General features: G+C 42.8%; 1 protein-coding gene across 3 annotated transcripts in view; it reads left to right on the forward strand.

Moving 5' to 3' along the window:
* The window catches only part of CORIN (corin, serine peptidase), a 219866-nt gene that overhangs the window by 167720 nt on the left and 26949 nt on the right, over window positions 1-25197 (forward strand). For all 3 annotated transcript variants that reach the window (XM_055339217.1, XM_055339225.1, XM_055339232.1), the window contains 5 exons: window positions 917-1062; window positions 1832-1939; window positions 10936-11049; window positions 13116-13226; window positions 14340-14469. In XM_055339217.1, coding sequence (XP_055195192.1) covers window positions 917-1062; window positions 1832-1939; window positions 10936-11049; window positions 13116-13226; window positions 14340-14469 — 609 coding nt within the window. The remainder of the gene's footprint in view (window positions 1-916; window positions 1063-1831; window positions 1940-10935; window positions 11050-13115; window positions 13227-14339; window positions 14470-25197) is intronic.

Consider the following 25197-nt stretch of genomic DNA (forward strand, 5'->3'; position numbering starts at 1 on the left):
CACCAGAGGGAGACATTTCTGAGGTGGAGGCTGTTGTATAGATTCCATGACCCTTGGTGGCGGGCTCTCCAAACTGATGTTGGGAAGGTCCTGGCTTCCTGGAATAAAAACATTGGAGACTGTGTCAGCCTGAAAGACAGAATGAGAAAGGTGAGTGCGGAGGAGAATCTGTGTCCTGGATGTTGTTCGAGGGTGTGAACTTGCAGTTAGTAGATACCCAAGGTCCTAGAGATCTTCGGCACCATGTTCTGAATATAGACAACAATGTTATATTATAATTGTCGGACTTGCTAAGAGTCTAGATCTTAATTATTCCAACCACAGAAAAGACATGATAATTATGTGATGTTAGAAATTCTAGGGATCCCTGGGTGGCGCAGCGGTTTGGCGCCTGCCTTTGGCCCGGGGCGCGATCCTGGAGACCCGGGATCGAATCCCACATCGGGCTCCCGGTGAATGGAGCCTGCTTCTCCCTCTGCCTGTGTCTCTGCCTCTCTCTCTCTCTGTGACTATCATAAGTAAATAAAAAAAAAATTAAAAAAAAAAGAAATTCTATCACTACATGACAATTAAATTATACAGATGTATCAAATCAACATGTTTTCCACCTTAAATTTACATCATGGTGTACGTGAAATATATTTCAATAAAAAAGCACACAAATTTCTATTTCTGTAATGATGTTTCTCTTAGTGAAAGTATTTTGGTGGCGTGAATGTACTTTGTGGAGGTATTACTCATTTTGTTTTCCCAGATATCAGTTATGTGTCTGTGCATCACTGTGTGTTGGTACATACACACACCAGGCACAGAGACCCACACTCATACAGAATTAAAACCCTATGTATGGTCCTAACATCCTATCTCAGGTGTAGCTATTTCTGTTTCTCATGTTCTATCTTTCTGGCTCTTTTAGAGCACTGTGCGAGCACTCGAAAGAACACTGTGAGTCTGTTCTTGGGATCGTGGGCCTACAGTGGCCTGAAGACACAGATTGCAGTCAATTTCCAGAGGAAAATTCAGACAACCAAACCTGCCTAATGCCTGATGAAGGTGTGGAAGGTAAAGTTTTGAATTAATTACCATGGGATGTCTAACGTGGATGAATACATCAGCTTTCTCAAGTTTCTGTGGTTCTTGTTCTTATTGTCTTCTCATTGTCAAGCAGGGTACATGGTGAGTGATTCTATGAACTTGATTACATGGAAAAACTTGGTGCTCCTCTGTGAGATATTGTCTTCATTTTAAAAATAAATTGTAGAAAGGTATTTAATATTCCAGATATTTCTCTTACCCATACTCAACTCACAGAGCCCATTACTTGTGCATACTGCTTTTATACTTGGGGTCCCAAAGGTAATGGTGAACATCAGGTCTTGGTTACTTCGAGTTTAAAACATTTAGAGACCTTGGCAACACAGGATCATCAGGTAGGGAAATGAAGTCCGGGACCTGCCCACCACTGGTGGAGAAATTAGAAGAGGAAACAATTTTGACTCATCAAGGGCACTTAGGTAGTTAGAAGCATCAGCTCCCTGGGCTATTTCAGGCTCTGGCAATCCATTGGACAGGTTTGTCCATTCAGGGAGGTAGTCAATTGCCAGGAAGCATAAAGACAGCAAACAACTGACTGGAGAGATGATGCCAAGGATGAAGGAGAAAGCTACTGATAAACAGAGAAAGCCAAATTAACTTTGGTTGGGTCAGCTTTACAGAGGGCCATCTTATCTTCAGGAATAGCTCCTTGACAATAGTCCACATGTAAGTAGATAAATGAGCTGATGGTTCCAGGTTTTCTATTGAAAATAATATGGCTCATTGTTTTTAACAGAATGCTCACCTAGTCACTTCAAGTGTGGCTCCGGACGGTGTGTTCTGGCTTCCAGAAGATGTGATGGCCAGGCCGACTGTGATGATGACAGTGATGAAGAAAACTGTGGTATGTGTTGAGATGACGCTTTTCTTTTTCTTTTTTTAAAGATTATTTGTTTATTTGACAGAGAGAGAGAGAGATAGAGCACAAACAGGGGGAGTAGCAGAGGGAGAGGGAGAAGCAGGCTCTCCACTGAGCAGGGAGCCCAGTGCGGGGCTCGATCCCAGGACCTAGGATCATGACCCGAGCCGAAGGCAGATGCTTAACTGACTGAGCCACCCAGGCGCTCCAGAGATGACACTTTTCTTAAATATACATTAATGCCTGGTTAGGTGAAAGGACGTATTTAAAAATGTCATCTGTTCACTGATAATCATAAGGAGTGATGAGGATTGAGTGCTACTGTGTTTACTTTTAATATTACCAAATAACAAGGTATCAATCAATAGGCGTTTTTCATGTTAACTCTATTGATTTCCCCTAAATGATACTTCTGTTTATAACCTTGGTGATACACGTTCTAATCCTTAGTGGAAGGAGAAGCACTTCACAAACATAAGGGATTATTTTTATTATTAGAGATATAAAGCAGTTGTCACCTGTCTAGATGTCAGAATAACAGTGTCTTTGCATATGATTTCCACGTTGTTAACCAGGCATCTAGATACACAAAGACAGAGTTCAGGCTCCAACATTCAGATTTAATTGGAATTCATTTTCATGCCCTCTCTGATTTTGTCTCTGTCGGCAAAGGATAAAACTCTTTCTGACGTTTCTGCATTGAGTTCCAAAATCACCAATGGAAAGGCCAGAAATGCCAATGGTAATTTGAGTGGAGCTAATTTCAATTTTATTTTCCTGCAAATTTTCTGTACTCATAACCTCAGAATGTGTCAGGGAATAGAAAATAGGCAATGCTCTTAACTAAGCAATATTCTGGAGTAAAGCAAAATGATTGAGAGGCTATCCAAAGAATAGTTGGGTTACGATCATTTACCTTGTTCTGCGTACAAATGAATTGGCACTCTTTGTCTTTAAAAGCACAAAAGGCAATACAGCTTTTGAAATTATTTTATTCTTTTGGCCTTTGAGGTATGAAATATTGCCTTGTTTCCCAAAATAAATTTTCCGTAGTAGACATTACCCTTCTGGTCTAGACAAAATGTCACAAGCAATAAACTGAAATCCTATCAGTTGCTATAAATATGGACAAGTGCATCTTCTAGAAAATTAGACTTGTCAGGATGATGGTACAATAGCCAGGGGTAATTTTGTTAGAGAAGAACATCCAGTGTTTTGAGAAGCTGCTGTTGTTTGCTTGTGTGTGGTCTTTATGTAGAGAAATAAATCCAAACTCACCGAATATCCCTATATAAATGATTTATTGAGAATCTATTGGATTTGTTTGCTCAACGATGAGTACAATGGGTTATGGAATTCTGAGATGCAATTTAAAATGGATTATCTTTGATAATTTAAAGAGATTACATGGCACTCTCCTGGGATGGCTAGACCTAAACCTGTAATGGGGAACTAAATATTTGAGAAATGTAAAAACTTAGTTTTAAACGGTCAGAGTCTTTGAATATATTCTGCAAAAAGAAATTCAAAGCACTAGAGGGTTTACATGACCCTAACATGCCGAGTTTCTAGTGGAGCCATGAGGTTTTTTTTTTTTATCAATACTTTATTCACACAATTAAAGGTATACCAGAATGATAGAATCAGTGGTCTAATCCCTACCAACACTCAATGTATTATGGTGACAGTACTGGGAGAGAGCTCTGGTTAAGGAAAGTTAAGTGGGAGAGAAGTTAATCCATTTGGAGTTGCACTAATCGCCTCAATGGTATTCAGTTATGAGAAAACTTTTTTTTTGGTAAATTTATTTTTTATTGGTGTTCAATTTGCCAACATATAGAATAATACCCAGTGTTCATCCCATCAAGTGCCCCCCTCAGTGCCCGTCACCCAGTCACTCCCACCCCCCCGCCCACCTCCCCTTCCCCCCACCCCTAGTTCGTTTCCCAGAGTTAGGAGTCAGTTATGAGAAGACTTTCATTTTCTTTCTTTTTTTAAGATTTTATTTATTTATTCATAAGAGACACACACAGAGAGAGAGAGAGAGAAAGGGGCAGAGACAAAGGCAGAGGGAGAAGCAGGCTCCATGCAGGGAGCCCGACGTGGGACTCGATCCTAGGTCTCCAGAATTACGCCCTGGGCCGCTGAGCCCCCCGGGCTGCCCTCATTAAGTTTTTCAAAGAGACTGATGATGGAAATTTTTACACGTATTTCCCTTTGGGACGTATGCACACATTTGAATGGGCATGTCCGGTGCTCTGGGAAAGTGAGACACTTAAAAGCAAATGAAGAAGTCACCTTGAGGAGGGCCTAGGGGAGGACTATTGGGAAGTTGTCCAGCTCCCACTTGTCATTTTCCCAGTTGTTCCTCTGTTTCCACGGGCGTGCGTGGCACCATCTGGCGGTGCAAACATCAGCTCCAGCAAGGCTGGGTTTCAGCCCAAGCTTTTTACATGTTTCTGATTTATTCTGTCCATTGTGGAGTTTAATACATTTAAGGGCTTGGGTTTTTTGAATAATGTGACAGTTCACTATTCACTCTCACACTGCACATCCTCCAGAACTTCTAAAAACAGTATGAGGTTCTCCTCTCAAAAACAATACTTACTCATCTATAAAATCATTGATGTGTTGGAAATTTATTTTGTGGCTCTTTGGAAATCTGCAGGAGGAAAACACGGTAGCTGAAGCACACCATGTATAAATGTGCTGTCAAAATACAGGTTTCCCTTGCTGAAAGGAGAGCATTCCTATAAAAACTTTCCTAAGCCAAAATTGTGTAAAGTGAAGAGGCGATTACCAATAATTCATTGGAAGACTTTTTGACTGTTCCAAGACCCTAAAAATATCCTCCCTTAGGCTTTTCTAATACCTGCCGCACATTTTGCTAATGGATGTGCAAAATAAATCAAGACAAAGCAGAGATGCTCACAAACATCCAGGTGACAGTGGCTCGATGCCGAGAGGCCGGGTGTAGTTCCCCGGGGAGGCGCTTGGGGCGCCCCCCGCTGCTCAGGGTGCCTGCTGCCTGCAAAACAAATGCTGAAGCTATTTTCCTTTCTCACTGTTTTTTCCTAAAAGCAAAACCCTCCCCGTACTTCATTTGGTTAGGAAAGCAGTTACCCACGTGGGTCTTTCCTAAAAGCCAAGTGCCATGGTGGGAACTTCCCCGCGTGGGGGATGCCTGTAGATGCAGACACTTAGCAGGGAGCTGTGGGGCTCTGCAGCGTCTCCTGCTTCCGTGGTCAGTATTTTTTTTTTTTTTTTAAGATTTTAGTTACTTATTCACGAGAGACACAGAGAGAGGCAGAGACCCGGGCAGAGGGAGAAGCAGGCTCCCCGCGGGGAGAGCCGGGTGCGGGCCTCGATCCGGGGACCCCGGGGCCACGCCCTGAGCCCGAGGCGGGCGCCCCTGGAGGTCGGTTTATGCTGTCCAAGTGGTTTCCGCGGGGTGGTCGCTAAGGTCAGCAGCAGTTGAAGCACTGTGGGTCTTAGCGGCGTTTTCCGCACGCGTTTAGGAGGATCGCGCAAATCTGAACGCAGGGCTCGGGCCTTGCTCCCGGGGAGGAGAGCGGAGCCGCGGGGCGATCCGCAGAGTCGCGGCTGGGTCGATGGGAGGCGCGTCCTGGTCTCGGAGGTTGCGGGTCGGCCACTGGCGGGACAGGCGCCGCGTGGACGGGGATGCCCGTGGGGCCGCGTGGACGGGGATGCCCGTGGGGCCGCGTGGACGGAGATGCCCATAGACTCGCGTGGACGGAGATGCCCATGAGGCCCCGTGGACGAGGATGTCGGCGGGGCCGCGTGGACGGGGATGCCCGTGGTGCTGTGTGGATGGGGATGCCCGTAGACCCGCGTGGACGGGGATGCCCGCGGGGCCGCGTGGACGGAGATGCCCGAGGCCGCATGGACGAGGATGTCGGCGGGGCCGCGTGGACGGGGATGCCCGTGGGGCCGCGTGGATGGGGATGCCCGTAGACCCGCGTGGACGGGGATGCCCGTGGGGCCGCGAGGATGGGGCTCCCCGTAGACCCGCGTGGATGGGGATGCCCATAGACCCGCGTGGACGGGGATGCCCGCGGGGCCGCGTGGACGGGGCTCCCCGCAGACCCGCGTGGACGGGCCCCCGCGGAGCTAGCAACCTGCTGACACAGCTAATTTTCCCCGTGACCGTGCGCCCGGCGCTAGGGCCCCAGCGGGGGAGGGAGCTGGGCGGCCAGGGACAGAGCCGGTCCGCCTGCCTGCGGAGGTCTGAGCCCCCGGGGCGGGGAGCCTTGCTGAGCGGTGTCCGTGGCCTGAGGCCCCGCCAGGAGCAGGTGGCGCCCACGGCTCAGCGCGGGGTTCAGGACTGTAGCTGAGGCGGCTGCACCGCAGTGGCTAGAAATAAAGCCCCTTGGGGCACAGAGAGCCTCCCAGTCACTGATCGGTCACCCTCCTATGGCAAAGGGTGTCCGCCCTGCGCAGAAAGTGACCACAGCACAACCACCCACGTGGCATCGAGGGCCTTTCTGTTTATTTTCAAATGATGAAAGAGCATTTATTTCATCACCAATCCTTGCTCTTCTCTAGGGCTCCAGCAAAATAAGATGGAATCTTTAGATATGACCTTTCCTTGGGATCAAAGCACCCTAGGCTGTGTTCCAAGCCGCTGACTCTGATGTTTGTGGGGCTGTACAGCCTGATTTTAAAAGTTTTCCAAAAGACCTTTTTTTTAAAAAAAAAAATCCAAAAAAAAAATCCATTTGGACTCTGTAATAGTATTTGTGTAACTTCTCACAGAGAACGACTCACCTGGCATTTTTATCAAATAGTAGTCTCTCCATGCCTCTAGTTCTCTTGACCGTGCCCTGTGACTTATAGAAACAGAGGAAGAGCCATTGGGTCCAGACCATGTCAGATACCCCCAGACATGCTTTCAGGATGAATCTTCAGGATTGATTTTTTTTTTAAGATTTTATTTATTTATTCACAAGAGACACACGGAGAGAGGCAGAGACACAGGCAGAGGGAGAAGCAGGCTCCATGCAGGGAGCCCGACGCGGGACTCGATCCCCGGACTCCAGGATCAGGCCCTGAGCTGAAGGCAGGTGCTACACCGCTGAGCCACCCAGGGATCCCCCCATGATTGATTTCTAATCACTCAGTAGGGTTTAATTTTTTCCATGTTAAGGAAGAAACATTCTTCTCCGCTTTAGGTATTTTGTGACTTGGTTAATTGCTTTGCTCTTTTATTTGGCACCTTGGGCAGGCAGCTTGAAATGGCAGGGAGTGCTCTGTGTAGACCTCGCCTTGGATTTAAATCTCAACTCAGCCCGTAGAGGCTGTGTGACTTTTGGCCAGGCGCTTAAATTCTCTGGGCCTCAGTTTTCTCACCCATAATATGGAGAGAACACCCGCTTTATCCTCCAAAGCTTGGAATGCTTAGAACACACTTTATACATTCCTCAGGAGGCGATAACAGCTAGGCACCCATCTCCACGGTGCTAGGATATCCAGGACACGACTCCCCTCAAAGGTCACCCAGGGATCTCCCTTGAGGGGAGGAGTCCTGTCCTGCTCAGTCTGGTGTCTGGCAGACCAGGTCTTGTTTGTGGCAGAGGAGAGCAGGCTGGCATGTCACGTCCAAAGCATGAGCCAGGCATCTCCCTGGTTCACGCAGTAGACACAGATGGCAGGGTGGTGTCTCGTCCTGGAGGTGGTGCTTATTTGGGGGTAGATGTCCCCATCTCCAGGATTCGTCATCAGAGCGGGGGGGAGGGGTGATCCAGTCTGCACTTCGAAGCCCTTTCCATGACCCCATCCCGCTGCCTCCTAGGGTCCTAGGCCAGCACATGTTGAAGAGAGTGATATAGGGACGTACACCCCTAAACACAGGAGGAGTGGGGAGGGGCTGCCAAAGAATTGGGAGCCTCGTGGCATGTGCTGGTGTTGCTGCCCCCAACGGTCAGGCCTGAGACAGGTGGGGAGGCAGGTCTTCGTTTGGGCTGCCACTGCAGGTGTTGCTGCTGGTCCTTGAGACTGGTTCTCAATCTCCCAGGGGTCCATGCTCTTGGGGTAGGTTCACACTTCCTAGGCCTGGGCCTCACAGCTATAGCTCCAGCCAGGGGTTCACACCTGCTAGGCCTGGGCCTCATGGCCGCAGCTCCACTTGGAGGCTCACGCCTGCTAGGCCTGGGCCTCACGGCTGCAGCTCCAGTCAGGGGCTCACACCTGCTAGGCTGGGCCTCATGGCTGCAGCTCCACTTGGGGGCTCACGCCTGCTAGGCCTGGGCCTCATGGCCGCAGCACCAGTTGCAGGCACAGATGGCTAGATCCAGACCATTCCAGCCTCCGCCAGCGCCAGGACCCCGAGTTCTTGCCCCCTGCGCTTCTGACCAGTTCCTCCCTGAAGATAGTTTTGCTTCACGAAGCTCGAATTGCCAGACCCAAGGAGCAGAGCCTCTCCCCCTCCGTTCGCCTGACAGACTCTTCCAGTACGAGAAGCACCTGCTTCGGGGGGTTGCTGCCTTTGCCTCCGAGGACACCCTTTTGGGTAGAGGAGCAAAGGCGCCCGGTCGGGTGGGCCCTGCCGCGGGCGGGGAAGGCCGCTGCTCCCCAGGGTTCTCGCGGAGGTGGTGGGCAGAGGGAAGGGCCCCGCGCGAAGCCTGGCGCTCTTGGGGCTGCGGGGGTCCCTGGCAGGAGGGGCAGTCCGCGCTCGGAGCGGGCAGGGGCTGGCAAACTGGGCCGAGCCGGTCACTTGGGCCCTGGGGTGAGGTCGTCACCTGTGCACTGGGCGGGGGTTACCCTGACACGAGGCTGCGCTGAACCCCGCACTCTGGCCACCCCTGTCGTTAACCCTTTAGTGGGTCACGCTCTTTTCGTTCCAAAGCGTACCTGTATTACACCAAAAATGTCACTTCAAAGAGAGCGCTTTCTCTGCAAAATAACAAAGAAGATGAAGATGGGCCTCTTCATCTTAGTCCGTGTGTGCTCACCGTGACCCCACCGAAGAGGTGCTGGGCCCCACGGACTTTATCAGAAAAAAGATGACACAGAGGGTGAGTTCATGCTCAGGGAGTGAACCTGCAGAGTAGCCCTGCGCGGCGGCCCTGTGACTGTCCTGATATGGACGCTGAGGTCCAGAGGAGTGAGGTCACACAGTCACACGGTTGACCTCCTACCCCTTATGTCTACTGCGCGTTCTCCTCTTACGGAGGAGGGCAGCCTCCAAGGACTGGCACCTGGGCCCCACCTGGACCTTTCGCCGTAAAGCTGTGATTTGGAGCCATTTCTTTATTTTCTCTATATCCTCAATTTCTAAAGAAAAATAAATAAATAAATCTTCAGTTTCTTCACTATAATGGTCATAATGTTGACATTATGACTTAAGAGAATAATGACATTAATTATGACATTATTCTCTTAAGAATTAAAACTACTATTTTGAGTATGGTTGGTGGATCATGAACATCATCTCCTTGTGGTTATGGTTATTGAGGATCCAGGTCTTGCTTATGTCCCAGAAAATCTGCTTTTGTGGTCTCCCATCAGCTCATTCCAAAGGCCCAAGCTCTCCAGACTTTGAGGAAGCGTACCATGTGAATAATCAGAGAGGCTCGTGCTGTTTTCTCCCATTCTTTACTAGCAAGGGGTGTGATGTGTGGCAGGACTGTTCTCGACAGAATGCTCCAGATGATGTCTGTATCGTCTGCTAGCTCAAACCCCAAATAACATCCCCAGGAGTTCCTGGAGGAGATTGCTCTGGGCCTAAGACTGTTCTGCACATGGAAGACTCCGCTGTTTACTTCCTATGATTTTGAGGGGTGAAACACCCTAAATCTCATTTTAGCTCATAATAAAAATGTCTCTTCTAGTGACGTATTTCGACAACTGCTTTCAAATGAGAGTTTTGAAAAATGCATCTTATGATGGAGTCCAAGAAACATGAGTCAGGCATCTACAACACTTCTCTGAGTCATGTATAGTAGGTCAACGGGAAAATAGCATTTTTAAAGAAAGTCCTTATTTGATCCCTGCTTTGCATTTCACTCCCCTTCAACTGTATTATCTTTTCTCGGGAAGGGGAGACACTTTTTGTTCCTCCCATGAAACGAAGTTCCATTTAAAACACACGCGTGTGGAAGGCCTGCCGAGCGCTGGCCGCTGTTGTAGCATGGGGGCGAGGGTAAGGGGAACCCAAAGACATGAATGCCTTCTGGACCCTTCCGTCATGCACCTCACAGCCTTGTAAGGACCGTGGATCCCACTGGAATGACGGGAACGCAGTAGACTCTTGGCATGTTCTAGCAGATGTGTGAAATGTGCTGGATTTGGTCCAGATAGCATTTATTAAGTTCATTTGCAAGTTCTTGCCATTTCATAGACAAAATTACAGTTCAAGCTTATGGTCTTGATCTTGTGCAAATTACATTCATTTCTCATATTAATTGATGAAGTTGATACCCTACGTCTCCTGGACTACGTTACTGGAGTGACAGCTTTTGTACGTGGCTCTTAAATCAGTTTTGTACATATTTGGCATAGGAGACACCTCTTACTAAACACACGGATGGCCTTTCCATTTGTTGACCAAAATTACATTTTAAGGTAATATGCATTTAACTCACTAGGTTTTGGCATATTTACTTAAAAGCATAACTTATCATTTCATAGATGAGTCTTATGTGTTGGCAAATTGACTCAGAAAGCAAAAGAGACAGCTAAAAATGAGCATTAATGTATAGTTGCTTTTTCATTTTTTTCCCATTTCCCATATGTCACTTTTGATCTTCTCTTAGGAGAGCTGTCCTATTTCTGTTGCAGTATGGAGATTATTGAGTATCCCAACTCTCAAAATTACATTTTTAATGGTATACAGAAGTCAAGACTTTTTAAGAAGAAACAAATCATGCCATTGTGCTATAGTTTTTCTACATTGCTTGGTCAGATTCATCATTATTTTAATCTCCATGTCTATTGCAAATAGCCTCTTCTTCTGTCTCCAGGCTGTAAAGAGAGAGATCTCTGGGAATGTCCGTCCAATAAACAATGTTTGAAGCACACAGTCATCTGTGATGGGTTCCCAGACTGTCCTGATGGCATGGATGAGAAGAACTGCTGTAAGTGCCTACCTGCATTGGTCAACACAACTTTATGTTAAACACTCGTGGCCGCTCATGTTGAATATAAACTAGATGTTGGGAAATTGTATCGAAAGCTTTTAGTATATTCAAGTCTTTTGACCAAAACTCCACTTATAAAAATACATGCGAGAATGTAATCAAACATATGCAAATTATGTGGTTGGTGATATTATTCTAGAATTATTTATCACATGGAAAAATTAAAAACCCCAAATATCGGGATCCCTGGGTGGCGCAGCGGTTTGGCGCCCGCCTTTGGCCCAGGGCGCGATCCTGGAGACCCGGGATCGAATCCCACGTCGGGCTCCCAGTGCATGGAGCATGCTTCTCCCTCTGCGTGTGTCTCTGCCTCTCTCTCTCTCTCTCTCTCTCTCTCTCTGTGACTATCATAAATAAATAATTTAAAAAAACCCCAAATATCCAAAAAGAGGGGACATAAAATACAACCGTAAAATGAAACAATATGCAAATGTTAGAAATCAAATAAAAAGAATAATTTCTCGTGGGTTCGTTGCATGTCATTAGTTGAATGAAACAAAACATAAAGTATTATGTGCACTATTGTCGCAAGTTTTTAAAGTACTTATACCCACATATAGAAAAAGATCAGAAGCTCACAAGAAATAGTTTACAATGATTATCTCTGGGTGGTGCTTTTCTGACTTTTCTACATTTTCTGCAAGAATAGCCACCACTTTTAGAATAAAAAAAAATTCTCTCTCAAGATGTTTTACCTACCAGTAACAGAAAGTCCAACTCAAACTGACTTAAACGGTGAAGATGTTTATTATATTTTATTGCCATTTGTATCAGATATATCTTGTGTTATCATATGAAAAGTCAAGTACAGGGTGGATTCCTGAGGCTATATGGGGGAGTTCAGTCCTTGGGGTGCCATGCTTGCTTGATCGTATCCAGTGGGAAGGAGTGATGACCTCCCTCATGTCTGGAATATCATCACTTAAGGATTCACTCAGATTGGCCAACTCTGAACAAGATCCCAGCTAGCAGTCACCGGTGTTCTTATAGATTAGAAAAGATACCACCTAAAGAGTTGGATCGCAAAGAGAAGCACCCCTTAGGGAGAACCGATTAGAAAAAGATGCTGTTTCCTTCAGGCTGCCTGCCCCAGGTAGGGTGTATGAGCCGGCCAGCAGGGTTTAGGTGGGAACTACCTTGGTAAGCACAACCCCAAAAGTGGTAGGCCACAACTCTCATCTTGGGTCACAGGTTTACTGTCGGACTAACAACTTTACCCAGAAAAAAATAACTTTAGTTAGAAAATGCCCTGTCCCACTGACACTAGTCAGGGTCTTCTGAGGCTTTGGAGACCTGAGCAAAATCGGGCTCCCTTAAAAAAGGAGAAAGAAAGGAAATGGTTGTTAGGCAGTTAAGGAGTATCACTATGATGTATTTTTTTCCTTTTTTTTTTTTAAGATTTATTTATTTTAGAAAGTTAGAGGGAGAGAACCAGCAGGGAGGAGCAGAGAGAGGTGGGAGAGGAGGAGAATCTCAAGCAGACTCCCTGCTGAGGGCAGAGCATGACCCCCAGACCTGAGCCAAAATCAAGAGTTGGATGCTTAACCGACTGAGCCATCCAGGCACCCCAAGAGTAGGGATTTTTTTTTTTAAAGAGAAACATTATCCATGTATGTGGACAGAGCTTGTGTCCATCCTGTGGTTGCTTCATTCTGCCCCAGTGCTTGGCTCATGCCACTTCAGACTTGAACCCAGTTCTCTCAATCTTTGGAATTTCTACTGCTCTGGGTCCCACTTTTTCAATCCTAGTGTTAGAACTAGACAGTCTCGCCACTTGGAGATGGTCACACTGTTCAAACTCCTGCTATTTGTGTGGGTTGGCATCTGTGATGGGGGTTTTTACCGATTCTGTTACTCCGTCTTGATGCCTGTTTGGAGGCTCCAGTGACCACAGCTTCTCTTCCTTCCATGCTCCTGCCGACAGATGATGATGTGCATGTTAGTGAGACTCCCCCTTGTTTCTGAAATGTGTCCATCTTCTCACTTCTTGTTTCCTATGCCAGCGTTTTGCCACGATGACGAACTCGAGTGCGTGAACCATGAGTGCGTGCCCCGTGAGCGCTGGTGTGACGGGGAAGCCGACTGCCTGGACAGTTCTGACGAGTGGGACTGTGGTGAGCTTCTTATTCCACCATCGGCTGCAACTCTTAACACCCATCAGCTGTCTAAGCTTAATAAATCCTAAATGACCACACGGATTTTGCTACTAACCAATTTCACCTGTTTTGGTTTTTTACTATGACAAAAGCTGGCAGTAGTGATACACATGTGTTATTCCCAACTCACAGAACATTTCCCCCTAAGTTATTTCACTATTTGAAATGTCTATGTGATACATAAAAAAAATTTGGGTTTAAATTGTTATGACCCTATAACTACTAAAATACAACCTTTAAACTCTTGATCATCACCCAGCTTCAACAATGACCAATATTCTGTTATTCTTATGTCATTGACTCCTCCTGGAAGAGGGTATTAAAGTGGATCTTCCATCTTCTCTGTACTCCTGCTCAGATCCAAATGAGACGACTAAGTCCCTAGTTCCTTACATGGACTGGACTTAAAGGCATCTCCCACCATGACTTCCAGGGTTGGTTTGTGACGTTCAGTTCGATCAATTCTGTTGTCCCACACTCATCACTCCTTCCATTTACTGGGCTCTCATTTCAGTCCTTTGCACCCGTTGGCCACGTCGTGATCATCATTTGTGTTGTGATTAATTGCACGGTGTTTCACAAGTAGCCTGTGGCGTGCTGAGTAGAGAGGAGGCTCTTCTATAAGACAGGAATTAGTACGTGCGCCAAATGAATCCTAGCTGAACATCACTTTCATATCTTTGCCTTCTCACATGCTTTCCCGAAAGGAAACGGTATGAATGAAGTTACAACTAACCCCTTACAATTATGCAAATCCCTGGATACACTCGTGGGAGTAGGTCCTGCCTCTGGTTGTCTTCTAACTTGTAAAGAAACGTTAAGAACTGCCCATCTTTTTCACTAGAGCCTGTGGTCCCTGGAAGGCAGAGAGCATTTCTCATTCATTCTTCAGTCTTCCATCACATTGAGAGCAGTGCTTCGCACAGGGCAAGCCCTCACCAAATCGTTCTTAATTAAAATAAATAAAAACAAATGTATGCAAGTGAAGCAAAAGTATGCAGAGTTAGCATAGGGTTTCCTGAGGAGACCTGCTTCTAATTAGGGTTTTCCCTTTTTTTCCTTCCTCCTCAGTGACCCTCTCTAACAATGCGAGCTCCACGTCCTTCCTGATGGCTCACAGATCTGCCGTGGAACACCACGTGTGTGCGGATGGCTGGCAGGAGACGCTAAGTCAGCTGGCCTGCAAGCAGATGGGTTTAGGGTAAGGTCAGTAGTTTGTAGCACTGATGAATTTCCCAGATGGCTTCACGGGACTTGGCAATAATCTCTTCCTTATGAATGCAGAGGGAGTCAGGGCTCTCAACTAGAGAAATGAATCAGGTGAGAGGACCTGCTTTAATTACAGGCACCTGCTCTGCAGAGACTGAGACAGAACCCTGCTCTGACAAAGCCTCCCTCTACAAGCAAATGAAGTCATTGTCTTTTCAAGTATTTCTGAAAGGAAATGCTTTCAGTGTCTGTAAAAGCAGTAAGATGGTTCCTTCCGAGCAACTTGGATGGGGAAATCTTGAGATTTTTCTCCCAAGGGCTTGTTGAACATTCCTTTTTAAGCAGCACACGTGTTTTAATAAGTTGAGAAAGAGAACTTATGGTCGATGGTATTGCAGTTTAACCTAAGTATTTCAGGAAATGTAAATCAGGAATTAGTTCACCATTTTTGCTTCTTAGTAGAATGAAAAGACGCTAACTCTGGCTTTGATACAGACTGAAATCGATACTTTGAAAGTTGGATACTTGCTATTTGGTGGGGTTTTCTCTTTCAGTTCTGTTGGGGATAAAAAGCAATAATTGAAGGTCTTAGATGTGTGTGTGCGAGCGTGTGTATTCACATATTTTTTTCTTTTCGACTACTGATATATGTGAGATTTGGGGGAAATGTGGAAATGATAGAAATAAAAGATAAAGGAGTTGTAAAATTCTAGAATAAAACATTGAGTAAATGTCATTTCCCAGGATTCCACTGAACAGACTTGAAACAATTTTACAATAACGAGTGATCCAATTTTGGATTTGTTTTTTCACATTTTGTTCTCTCAGCTTGAAGAATGACATAAATCCCAGTATTTTCAGCTCATTTTTCCCATGTAAAGTCCTATGTCTTTGGAAAGTTGAGTAACTGATGCTAATCTATAAGAAAAGAACTTTCAACTTTGCCAGAGTAGAGAAATTATATTCACCAAGATCCACTAAATTATACTTCATTTTTCCAACATCCTTATGGTATCTAAATGAAATGGGATATGATTATGATTAGAGATAAATGAAAAGCCTTTTGAATGAGTTTTATTTTCCTCTCACCAAGACACAGGTTATTTCTCATTATAAAAACTTGATTACATAATGATGGATAATTCTATTGAGAGTTCTGAGGGAAAGTAGCAACCACAAAGATTTAGCCAGCAGAAAAATTCTTTTGACAAGCCACCCTGTTCTACTGCAAACAGAAGGGATCTTATTTTAAATGTTCTCCTTGATATTTCTTTTTTTTTTTTTTTTTTGCATATCGAACTTACATTTTTAATGTGATAAAATACACATAAAACTCACCGGGTTAACCATTTCAGAGTGCAAATTCAGTGGCATTTAGTGTATTTACAAAGCTGTGCAACAATCTCCATTATCTGGCTTCTTTCACTTAGCATAATGTTTTCATGCAACTATGGATCAGCACTTCATTCCTGTTTATGGCTGAAAAATATTCAATTACATGGTTACACGCCATTTTTAAATCTGTTCATCTGATGATGGACATTTTGGTGATTTCCACCTTTGGCTATTCTACACATATTGGACTTTCAAAAAATTTCTTGCTCTATTTGCTCCATTTCCTTAAAATAGTGGGAAAATGTTATCCAACATATTAGACATTTAAAATATAAAAGGACGTTTAGAATTTTTTTTAAGATAACTTTATTTCACAGAAAAGCTAGGGAAATCTGAGAGAGCAGTGTGGCTGGAAAACCATAACCATTATTTGACTGAGTCAGTGGGTAAGTAGCGATAAGTCTTCCAAGGAAAGGAGCAGAAAGGGTAATCTTAGTATTTTTGTACTTTTTGATTGCCTTCAGGTTTACTCTTCAGTTTACTGGGGTGGCTCATAAATTGACAAAAATCTGGAGAGCCAGGCTGGGACAGGAGCAAAGATAATGGGCAAGATGAGGCCATTAATTCCGGCCTTGAGAATGGGCTGCTTCAGAATCTTCTCTGTTTCTACTCTCCCTGGGGATCAACTGCTGTGCTGCACATTCACAGTTCTGCCACTGATGCCTGGAACTCTAAGTAACCCTGCCCTTGGGTCATTTCCTCCAGATTTAAAGTCCCTACAGAAGAGTGTGCCTGGCCATGACTAGACACTGACCTACACTCCAGCTGCCAGAGGGAGGGTAAAAGGACTAGCTGCCCCCCTTTAGCTTCTAGGGTGGAGTGCCCACCTTTGTACCTTCAAGCATACTCCACATCAGAAACTTGAAGTTTAAAACACAACCCCAACTCGTTCTTTTCAGTATCTCTTTCCTGTTGTTTTTTAAGTATCTGCTGATGGGTCTCGAACTGGAGTAGGCATTTTGTGGAGGATGCAAAATTAAGTAACATCATCAAAGAGCTTATAATGTAGTGGGGAAGACACATGAGGAAACAACCTAGAATATAAAGTTGGAAAAAACTTCCAGGCTTTTTGTCATCTAAGAATGGTTTGTGTAGAGCACAGCACATGACATACCTATGAAAAGTAAAGAAAAGAAAAATATTCAATGCTAATATTATCTTGATACTATAATACACATTTATTAAGTCATTCATTTATTCATTCAGTAAATATTTATAGAGAAAAGCACTGTAGTGTAGCATCCAAAACTAATATACTTTAACTCCAAATGGGGGGGAGGGTACATTTTGGAGCTAGTTCATCAAAAATACAGGTAAACACTGAATTACATGTTTTGCAGGGCTTCTATTGAAATGTTTTCATGATAGAGGCAGTCGTTTAAAAAACACCTGCACTTGGAGTTGTTCAGACCCAAATTACACCTTCCATGTCTAACAGCACAAATGCTCAGCTGTCAACTAAGTGCTTGCCCAAATGAAAAAATTAAGAATTCTTTGCTGAATCTGAAAAACTTTTTAGCCCCATCTGTAGATATCTTGAGTTTACCCCAGCCTGGGAGTATGATGACTATTTGATTAGACAAGGATATAAATCAACCCCTAAATTCTCATGACAGTATATTGACTTTGCTACCTACACGTCCACTATTAAAAACACATGGACATTTATTTAATCAACAATACAAATCAGAATTTAGACTGCCCTCTAATACTTGCCAAATGCTAAGTTGAGACATCTGGTATTGGAGGAAGTTGGTCTAAGGGAATGTGATTCTTTGTGTCTCTTGGCTTCATAAGCTTTCTCTCTCTATAAAACCAGATCATCTGGAAATAGGTTATTTTGGCAAAAATTCCTTTATGGGGTTAGCTGCAATTTGATTTCATGCCCTGATCTTTTAGAGTTGATCAATAGAAGCAACATCTGTCCAAAGAATATTTCCTTGTCTTGGACAAAACCTCAAAGATAGTCTCTATTATATTACTTAAGAGTCCCTGATATAAGGGTTTACATTGGATTTTTTCCCCCTAAAGTGTACTCCCAGGAAAAAGCTTCTAATTTCAGATTTTGTCATGTAAGGATGATTTTCTTGTTGATGGACTTCCATGAAGCTCAAAGACAAACCAAGTCCTGTGTAATAGTAAACCAAGCCTAGGTTGCTGGTCCTGTGCATGTAAACCATAGAAAAGAAACTCAAAATATTATGGTCTTTCTAAAAATTTTAAAATATAATTCATATGCCATAAGATCCACTCTTTAAAAGTATATAATTCAGTTGTCTTTGACAAACTGAACAATTTTGTGCAGTCATCACCACTGTCTGTTCCTTAACATTTTCAACTTGGAAAAAAAAAAACCCATGCCTCTTTACAATCACTCCTAATTTCTCCTTCCTAAACCCCTGACAAACACTAATTTACTCTGCTTCTAGGGACTGGCCCATTGTGCACATTTCATAAAAACAGAATCATATAATCATATACCTTTTTTGTCTGATTTCTTTCACTTAGCATAATTTTTTCAAGGTTCATCCATGTTTTAACATGTATCAGTGCTTCATTATCATTTATGGCTGAATAATATTTCATGTAGGTCTACCCATACTTTGATTATCCATTTATCAATTGATGGACAGGTGAGTTGTTTCCATTTTTTGGCTCTTATGAAAATTGCTGAGAGTATTCATGTACAAGTTTTTGTGTGAACAAATAAATGTTTTCATTTCTCTTGGGTATATACTTAAGACTAGAATTACTAAGTCAAATTTTTAATTTTTTGAGGTACTGCCAACTTGTTTTCCAAAAGAGCTGCCCCATTCTATATGCCACCAGCAATGCATGGGGGTTCCAGTTTCTACATATCCTTGTCAACACTTGTCATTATTCACTTATTATAGCTATTATCTGACTAAAAGGGATCACTCTGGTTGTTATGGAGAATATACTATAGGAAGGCAAGGGTAGGAACAGGAATAGTAGTTAGGAATCTGATGACGTAATCCAAGTGAGACAATTCGGTGACTCAGACTGGAACAGTGGCAGAGAACATGGCAGTAAATGGTTCAATCCTGAATATATTTTAAAGGTAGAGCCAATATCCTGGAAACCAAGAGAAGAAAGTGTATCAAGGCAAGACAATGGTCAAATGTATCAAAAGTTGCTGAGAAGTCAAATAAAATGAGGACTAGCACTGGCTGTTCCGCAATGTGCATGTCATCGACACGAGCAGTTTTAGTGCAATGAGTAGGAGAGAAGCATAAGAGATAGTGAACAGAGATAAATAAAAGATAGTATAGGACTTTTTGGAGGGATTTTGTTGCAAAGAGGAGCAAAGAAATGTGAGCAGTGATCGATGGGGGGAGTAGGGTTAGGATTTGTTTGGTGGTTCCATTTCCCTGGAAGCACTCAGTATACCATAAATAAATCATTATTGAGACCTGCCATAGAAGGAACATCATGTTCAATTGCTATTAAATGTTTTTGTTCCTCCAAATTGATATGTTACTTCCTAATCTCAAATGTGATGATATTAGGAGGTGGGGCCTTGGGGAAGTGATTAGGTCATGAGTATGGAGCCCTCATGGATGGATTTGGTGTCCTTATGAAATAGACCCCAGAGAGCTTCCTCACCCATTCCACTATGGGATGACACAGCAAGAAGTTGCACATCTATAAATGAGGAAGTGGGCTTTTACCAGACACCAAATCTGCCAGGACCTTGACCTTGGATTTCTCAACCTCCGGAACTATGGGAAAAAAATTTCTGTTGACTATGAGCCACCAGTCTATGGTAATTTGTCAGAAGCCAGAATAGACTAAGGCAAAAATAAACCATTTCTGTCAAAAGTCTTCTTTCATTCCACCTATTTTTTTTAATCAAATAAGTTTGAGCTATTTTCCCCAATTAGTGGGCTCACCATAGACTAGTCTATCTTTCCTTAACTTCATATATCCCTTTAATATGCTCCTCTTTCAAGACTGGCTTATCCTTCATCCATGTCCCACAGGCACATTCCTTTCTGCTTCTGCCTCTTTGTCCATAAATGTCCATACATTTCCTGTCCAAATCCTTAGGCCTCACTCAAGCCCCATGACTTCTGTGAAGACTCACCTGCATGATCCTTTCTCTCTCTCTACTTCCTGTAGCACAGAAAAATTGTATTACACAATTTCTCTCTTAATTCGACAATGCCGTATGTCATTTTTATTTTTATTTTTTTATTCTTTATCTTATTTCCCAGAATGGTTATACAAAAATAGTAATGGCTAACCTTAAGTGTGTGCCAGGCTGCTCTAAGTCCTTGATACGTATTAACTCAATTTGTCCACATTATAATCCTGTAATAGAGGTAGTGTTATTTCTACCTTACATATGGGGAAATTAAGGCTTAGATCAAGAAACTTTGCTAGGTCACAGAAAAATATTGTGCCAGGATGCAAGTCAAGCAAAGGCAACGGGCCTCTTGGGTATTATGAGTAGATCCCCTATGGCACCAGTTATTCAATAAGCATGATCTGACTGCTGTGGCTCACCAGTTTCCTAAACATTCCTAAACATTAGTACATGAGATTTGTGTGGCAAGTCTTAATACCGTGCCACCTTATGAACTTTTATCACTGTGGGATTTTTAAGCAGATCGGAGTGAGGAGGTGCAGCAGTGGGGAAAAGTCACCACGCAAGACAACAGTGTAAGTGTTTTTCCCTTTGAAAAATCACTTATAGTAATAACTAGATGCTTGGCATTTTCCAGGTAGAAGTTAGCTGAAGCAAATCCATACAGTGTTATTTTCTTTTGCACAGAGTCTTCACAGTTTTTCTGGCAGACATGTAGCTTGGGCACAGGGAATTAAATCCTACACATTTCCAAGAAGCTGCTGGTTAAGTAATTGCCTGGGTGAGAGGAAAATAATAGCGTCCAGTGTGTGGGTGTACAGTTCCCTGGAACATGCTCTTCTGGGGTGAGGAAAAAGAGCGATTTTCCTGAAAAAGTGCTATATCCTAAAGGAAGTAAAAGTGTTTTTTTAAGTCCTTCCATGAGACCACTGGGTGTGAGGCTTTAATAAACAAAGCAAGGTAAGTCTATCAGTTGTCCTGAAAGCATTTCCATATGATCAGGAATAGCAGGCTGTGCCAGGAATTTGGATATTTGTTAGCAAACTGACTCTCAAACTGTGTCAGTTGAGTCAATGAATATTTCATGAAATTAAAAGGAAACCTCTCAGTGGTGTGGAGAACTTCGCCATCATTAACTAGAATGGAACTATGTGGGATCCTGAATTTATCAGATTGGTTTTCTACTCTCTTCCATTCCATTTTGTGCTAACAAGTTTATCATTGAAAAATAGATTTGTATCTTGATTTTTAAAATCGAAGATGGTTCTCCAGAATTAAGCACTGTCGAGACTCAGCTTTTGGCCAAAAATATTTGGGCTGATGTGAGCAAGAAGATTCTAGAATGGGAAGAATCAATTTCCGTCATGTCTCTGGGGCCTTGGATTCCCCATTCATCATAATAATTATAGCATTGCCATTGGACGTGAATGTGAGTGGTGAGTCCTGGGAGCTAAGAACATGATTTACAACTTGAACGACCCACCAGGAATTGACCAAAGAGGCCTGTGTTATTTCTGTTAGAAGTCCTTATACGGCAGCTTCCTCGTCTGGGGACCCTTACCAGGAGACTCTTGGCGATGACTAACTTGAGATCTGGTATCTTTTTCATATGATCTTTCAAACCTACTGGCTTGTTACTGTGGCCTGTAAGACAGTGGCCCCTGCCTCCCTCCCTCTCCCAGCATTCTCCACTTGTCCGCTGAACTTTAGACACACTGACCTTATTAATACTGATGTCCAGACTGCAAACTCATGTCCACCTTGGGGGCTTCGCCCTCACCGTTCCTTCTGCTTGGAATGTTGATCTCTAGACCTTTACATGATCATCTCCACCTCATCGTTCATGTCTCAGCTCGTATATCAATTACTTGGAAAGGTCCTTGGCGACCCTGACTGAAGCAGCTTTCACCCTCACCACGTCACTCTCTGCTTATTTAGTTTTCTTCAAAGCACAAGATATTATTATTAATACATTCATAGCTTGTTCCTCTCACTAAAATAATAGCTCCCGGAGGAAGGGACTCCCCCTAATACAACACCGTTGTGTTGCCTTCCTTTCCATTCTACCTTATTAACCCATAGTCCTTTGTGTATCTGATGGCATCATTTGCTTAAATTCTGTGAGGGTAATGTTCTTCTGAGATCGAGCTCACTTCATCGCAATATCCGCCTCAAGACTCAGTGAGTAACCCAGTGTTTCTTTTATAAACATAAGTCAAGTCTAATTTCTTTTTTTTCTTCAAATCTTTATTTAAATTCTAGTTAATTTATAGTATGATATTGGTTTCAGGGGTAGAATTTAGTGATTCATCACTTGATACCAGTGATTCGTCACTTGATACCCAGTGCTCATCCCAAGTGCCCTCCTTAATACCCATCACCCATTTAGCCCATCCCCCACCCACCTCTCTGAGAACCCTCAGTTCTCTATTGTTAAGAGTCTCCTACCGTTTGTTTCCTTCTCTCTTTTTTCTCTCATTCCCAGATGTGTCCATCTGTTTTGTTTCTCAGATTTCACATATCAGTGAAATCATATGGTATTTGTCTTTCTCTGACATATTTCACTTCGCATAACAGCTCCATCTACTCCTTGCAAATGGCAAGATTGCATTCTTTTTGATGGCTGAGTAGTATTACATTATATAGATATAGATACAGATACAGATACGGTTATAGATATACACCCTACATCGTCTTTATCCATTCATCAGTCAATGGACACTTGGAGTCTTCCATAGGTTGGCTACTTTTGAACATGCTGCTATAAACATCAGAGTGCATGTGCCCCTTCAAAAGTATTTTTTTATCCTTTGTGTAAATAGTAGTGCAATTGTTGGGTTGTAGGGCAATTCTATATTTAACTTTTTGAGGAGCTTCTCTACTGTTTTCCAGAGTGGCTGCACCAGTTTGCATTCCCAACCACAGTGTAAGAGGGTTCTCCTTTCTCCACATCCTCGCTGACATCTGTTGTTTCCTGTGTTGTTCATTTTAGCAATTCTGACAGATGTGAGGTGGTATCTCATTGTGGTTTTGATTTGTATTTCCCTGATGATGAGTGACGTTGAGCATCTTTTTGTCTGTTGGCCATCTGAATGTCTTCTTTGGAAAAATGTCTAGTCATGCTCATTTTTAATTGGATTATTTGGTTTTTGGTGTTGAATTTTATAAGTTCTTTACATATTTTAGATTCTAACCCTTTGTCAGATATGTCATCTGCAAATATCTTCTCCCATTCCGTAGGCTGCCTTTTAGTTTTGTTGATTGTTTCCTTCTCTGTGCAGAAGCTTTCTATCTTGATGAAGCCCCAATAGTTCATGTTTGCTTTTGTTTCCCTTGTGTAAAATTTGTATGGAACCACGAAAGACCCCAAATAGCCAAAGCAATCCTGAAAAAGAAAAGCAAAACTGGAAGTATCGTGATTCCAGACTTTAAGCTATATTACAAAGTTGTAATCATCAAGACAATATGGTATGGCACAAAACCAGACATATAGGTCAATGGACCAGAATACAAAACCCAGAAATGGACCCAAAATGGACTCATACAGTTGACAACTGTATGGTCAACTCATTTTCAACAAAGCAGGAGAGAATATCCAATGGGAAAAAGACAAGTCTCTTCAACAAATGGTCTTGGGAAAACTGGACAGCCACATGCAGAAGAATGAAATGACTACTTTCTTACACCATACACAAAAATAAATTCAAAATGGATGAAAGACCTAAATGTGAGGCAGCAACCATCAAAATCCTAGAGAAGAACACAAGCAACAACCTCTTAAACTTCAGCAGTAGCAATTGCTTAGTAGACATGTCACTGGAGGCAAGGGAAACAAAAGTCAAATTTAATTTCTATCCAGTCTTTTACCATTCCTACATTTTCCAAAAACCAACAAAGGAATATGTAGAATCTTGATTCTGAGGCACAATAATCTTTTTAACTAAAAAATTTCAATTGAAGTCACTTGTAGCAGACATTTATTATGTTGCTTCCCTGCATCCCTTCCTTTTAGGGAGTTGCTCCACTCGCCATTTATTCTGGGGATCCTAACAGGAGCTGCCATATTTGTACATGACCCACGCTTCTTGGCCTCAGAGACTGGTCAAGGGATGGGTACCTAACCCAAGCTGAACCAATCAAAGGGCTTCACATCCAGGTCAAGGTGATTGGGTTTGAGATACTTGGAGTCCCTAAACAAGATTTGTGTTAGGTGGAGCTGAGAGAAAAAGACTTTCCTTTTTTGGTCATGAAGATGAATGAATTAAGTTTGGAAGAGCAAGTAGTGTGTCCCCTGGTTTGTGGAAAAGTCAGTTGGAGACAATAAAGCCACCCTCCTATCACCTCCTGCTTCCTCTCACAGAAGTGGAGTTGAGAGATGGAGGGTCCGGAGGACACTTGGTTCACTGGCACTAGCCATGGTGAGGACCACCCACATTCCTTTGAGTGAGGGGTTACATTTCTAGTTTTTTTTACCCAGATATTCTAGTGCTATTTTCCTGAAATTTTTTTGGTATAAAACTATTAACTGAATATATACATGAACATATATGAATTAATATTAAATCTCTAAATTATTTTATCTTATATTGAGAGCCATTGTCTGTCTTAATTGAAAAAGGTGTATTTTCTATACTTCTATAATTTTCAAAAAGAGGAAGCCTTGTTGACTAAACAAGGCTTCTATTAGAAAAATTAATTCTACTCTGGTTCATAGTCTTTCTCAACTAGTGGAATAAAAAATGGCATATTGCAGTTGAAACTGGAAATCTCTGCTTTTCCATTAATCAACTGGAAGTAAAGACAAAGAGGAAACACTCCCTTTGAAACTAAACACAAACTTCTGTCAATAAAATGTTGTCTGTTTCTTAAAAATAATTTTAAAAATTATATCAAGTTATCAAAAAAGAAATGGAATGTTTTGAACATAAAAGAAACCAAAGGAGATAGTTGGAATAGTGAGATTATGAAAGAGGTAGACACTTCTGCTTAAAAAGTATACTTACAACTAGACACCATTTACTGAGTTTGCTTTAGGACATTGAATTTTAAAAATGATTAAATGACATTTTAATTTAAAATTTTTATGATTGGTTAACTTTTTCACTTTTAATGAGATGTTTATTTTAAATAGTACTTTATTAATTTTATTTTCTAATTTATACTAGAATGATATGTATATTTAACTTATATTTTATGAATATATTTTACTTCATG

Source organism: Nyctereutes procyonoides, unplaced genomic scaffold (genome assembly GCF_905146905.1).
Source record: "Nyctereutes procyonoides isolate TBG_1078 unplaced genomic scaffold, NYPRO_anot_genome, whole genome shotgun sequence".
Lineage (NCBI taxonomy): Eukaryota > Metazoa > Chordata > Mammalia > Carnivora > Canidae > Nyctereutes > Nyctereutes procyonoides.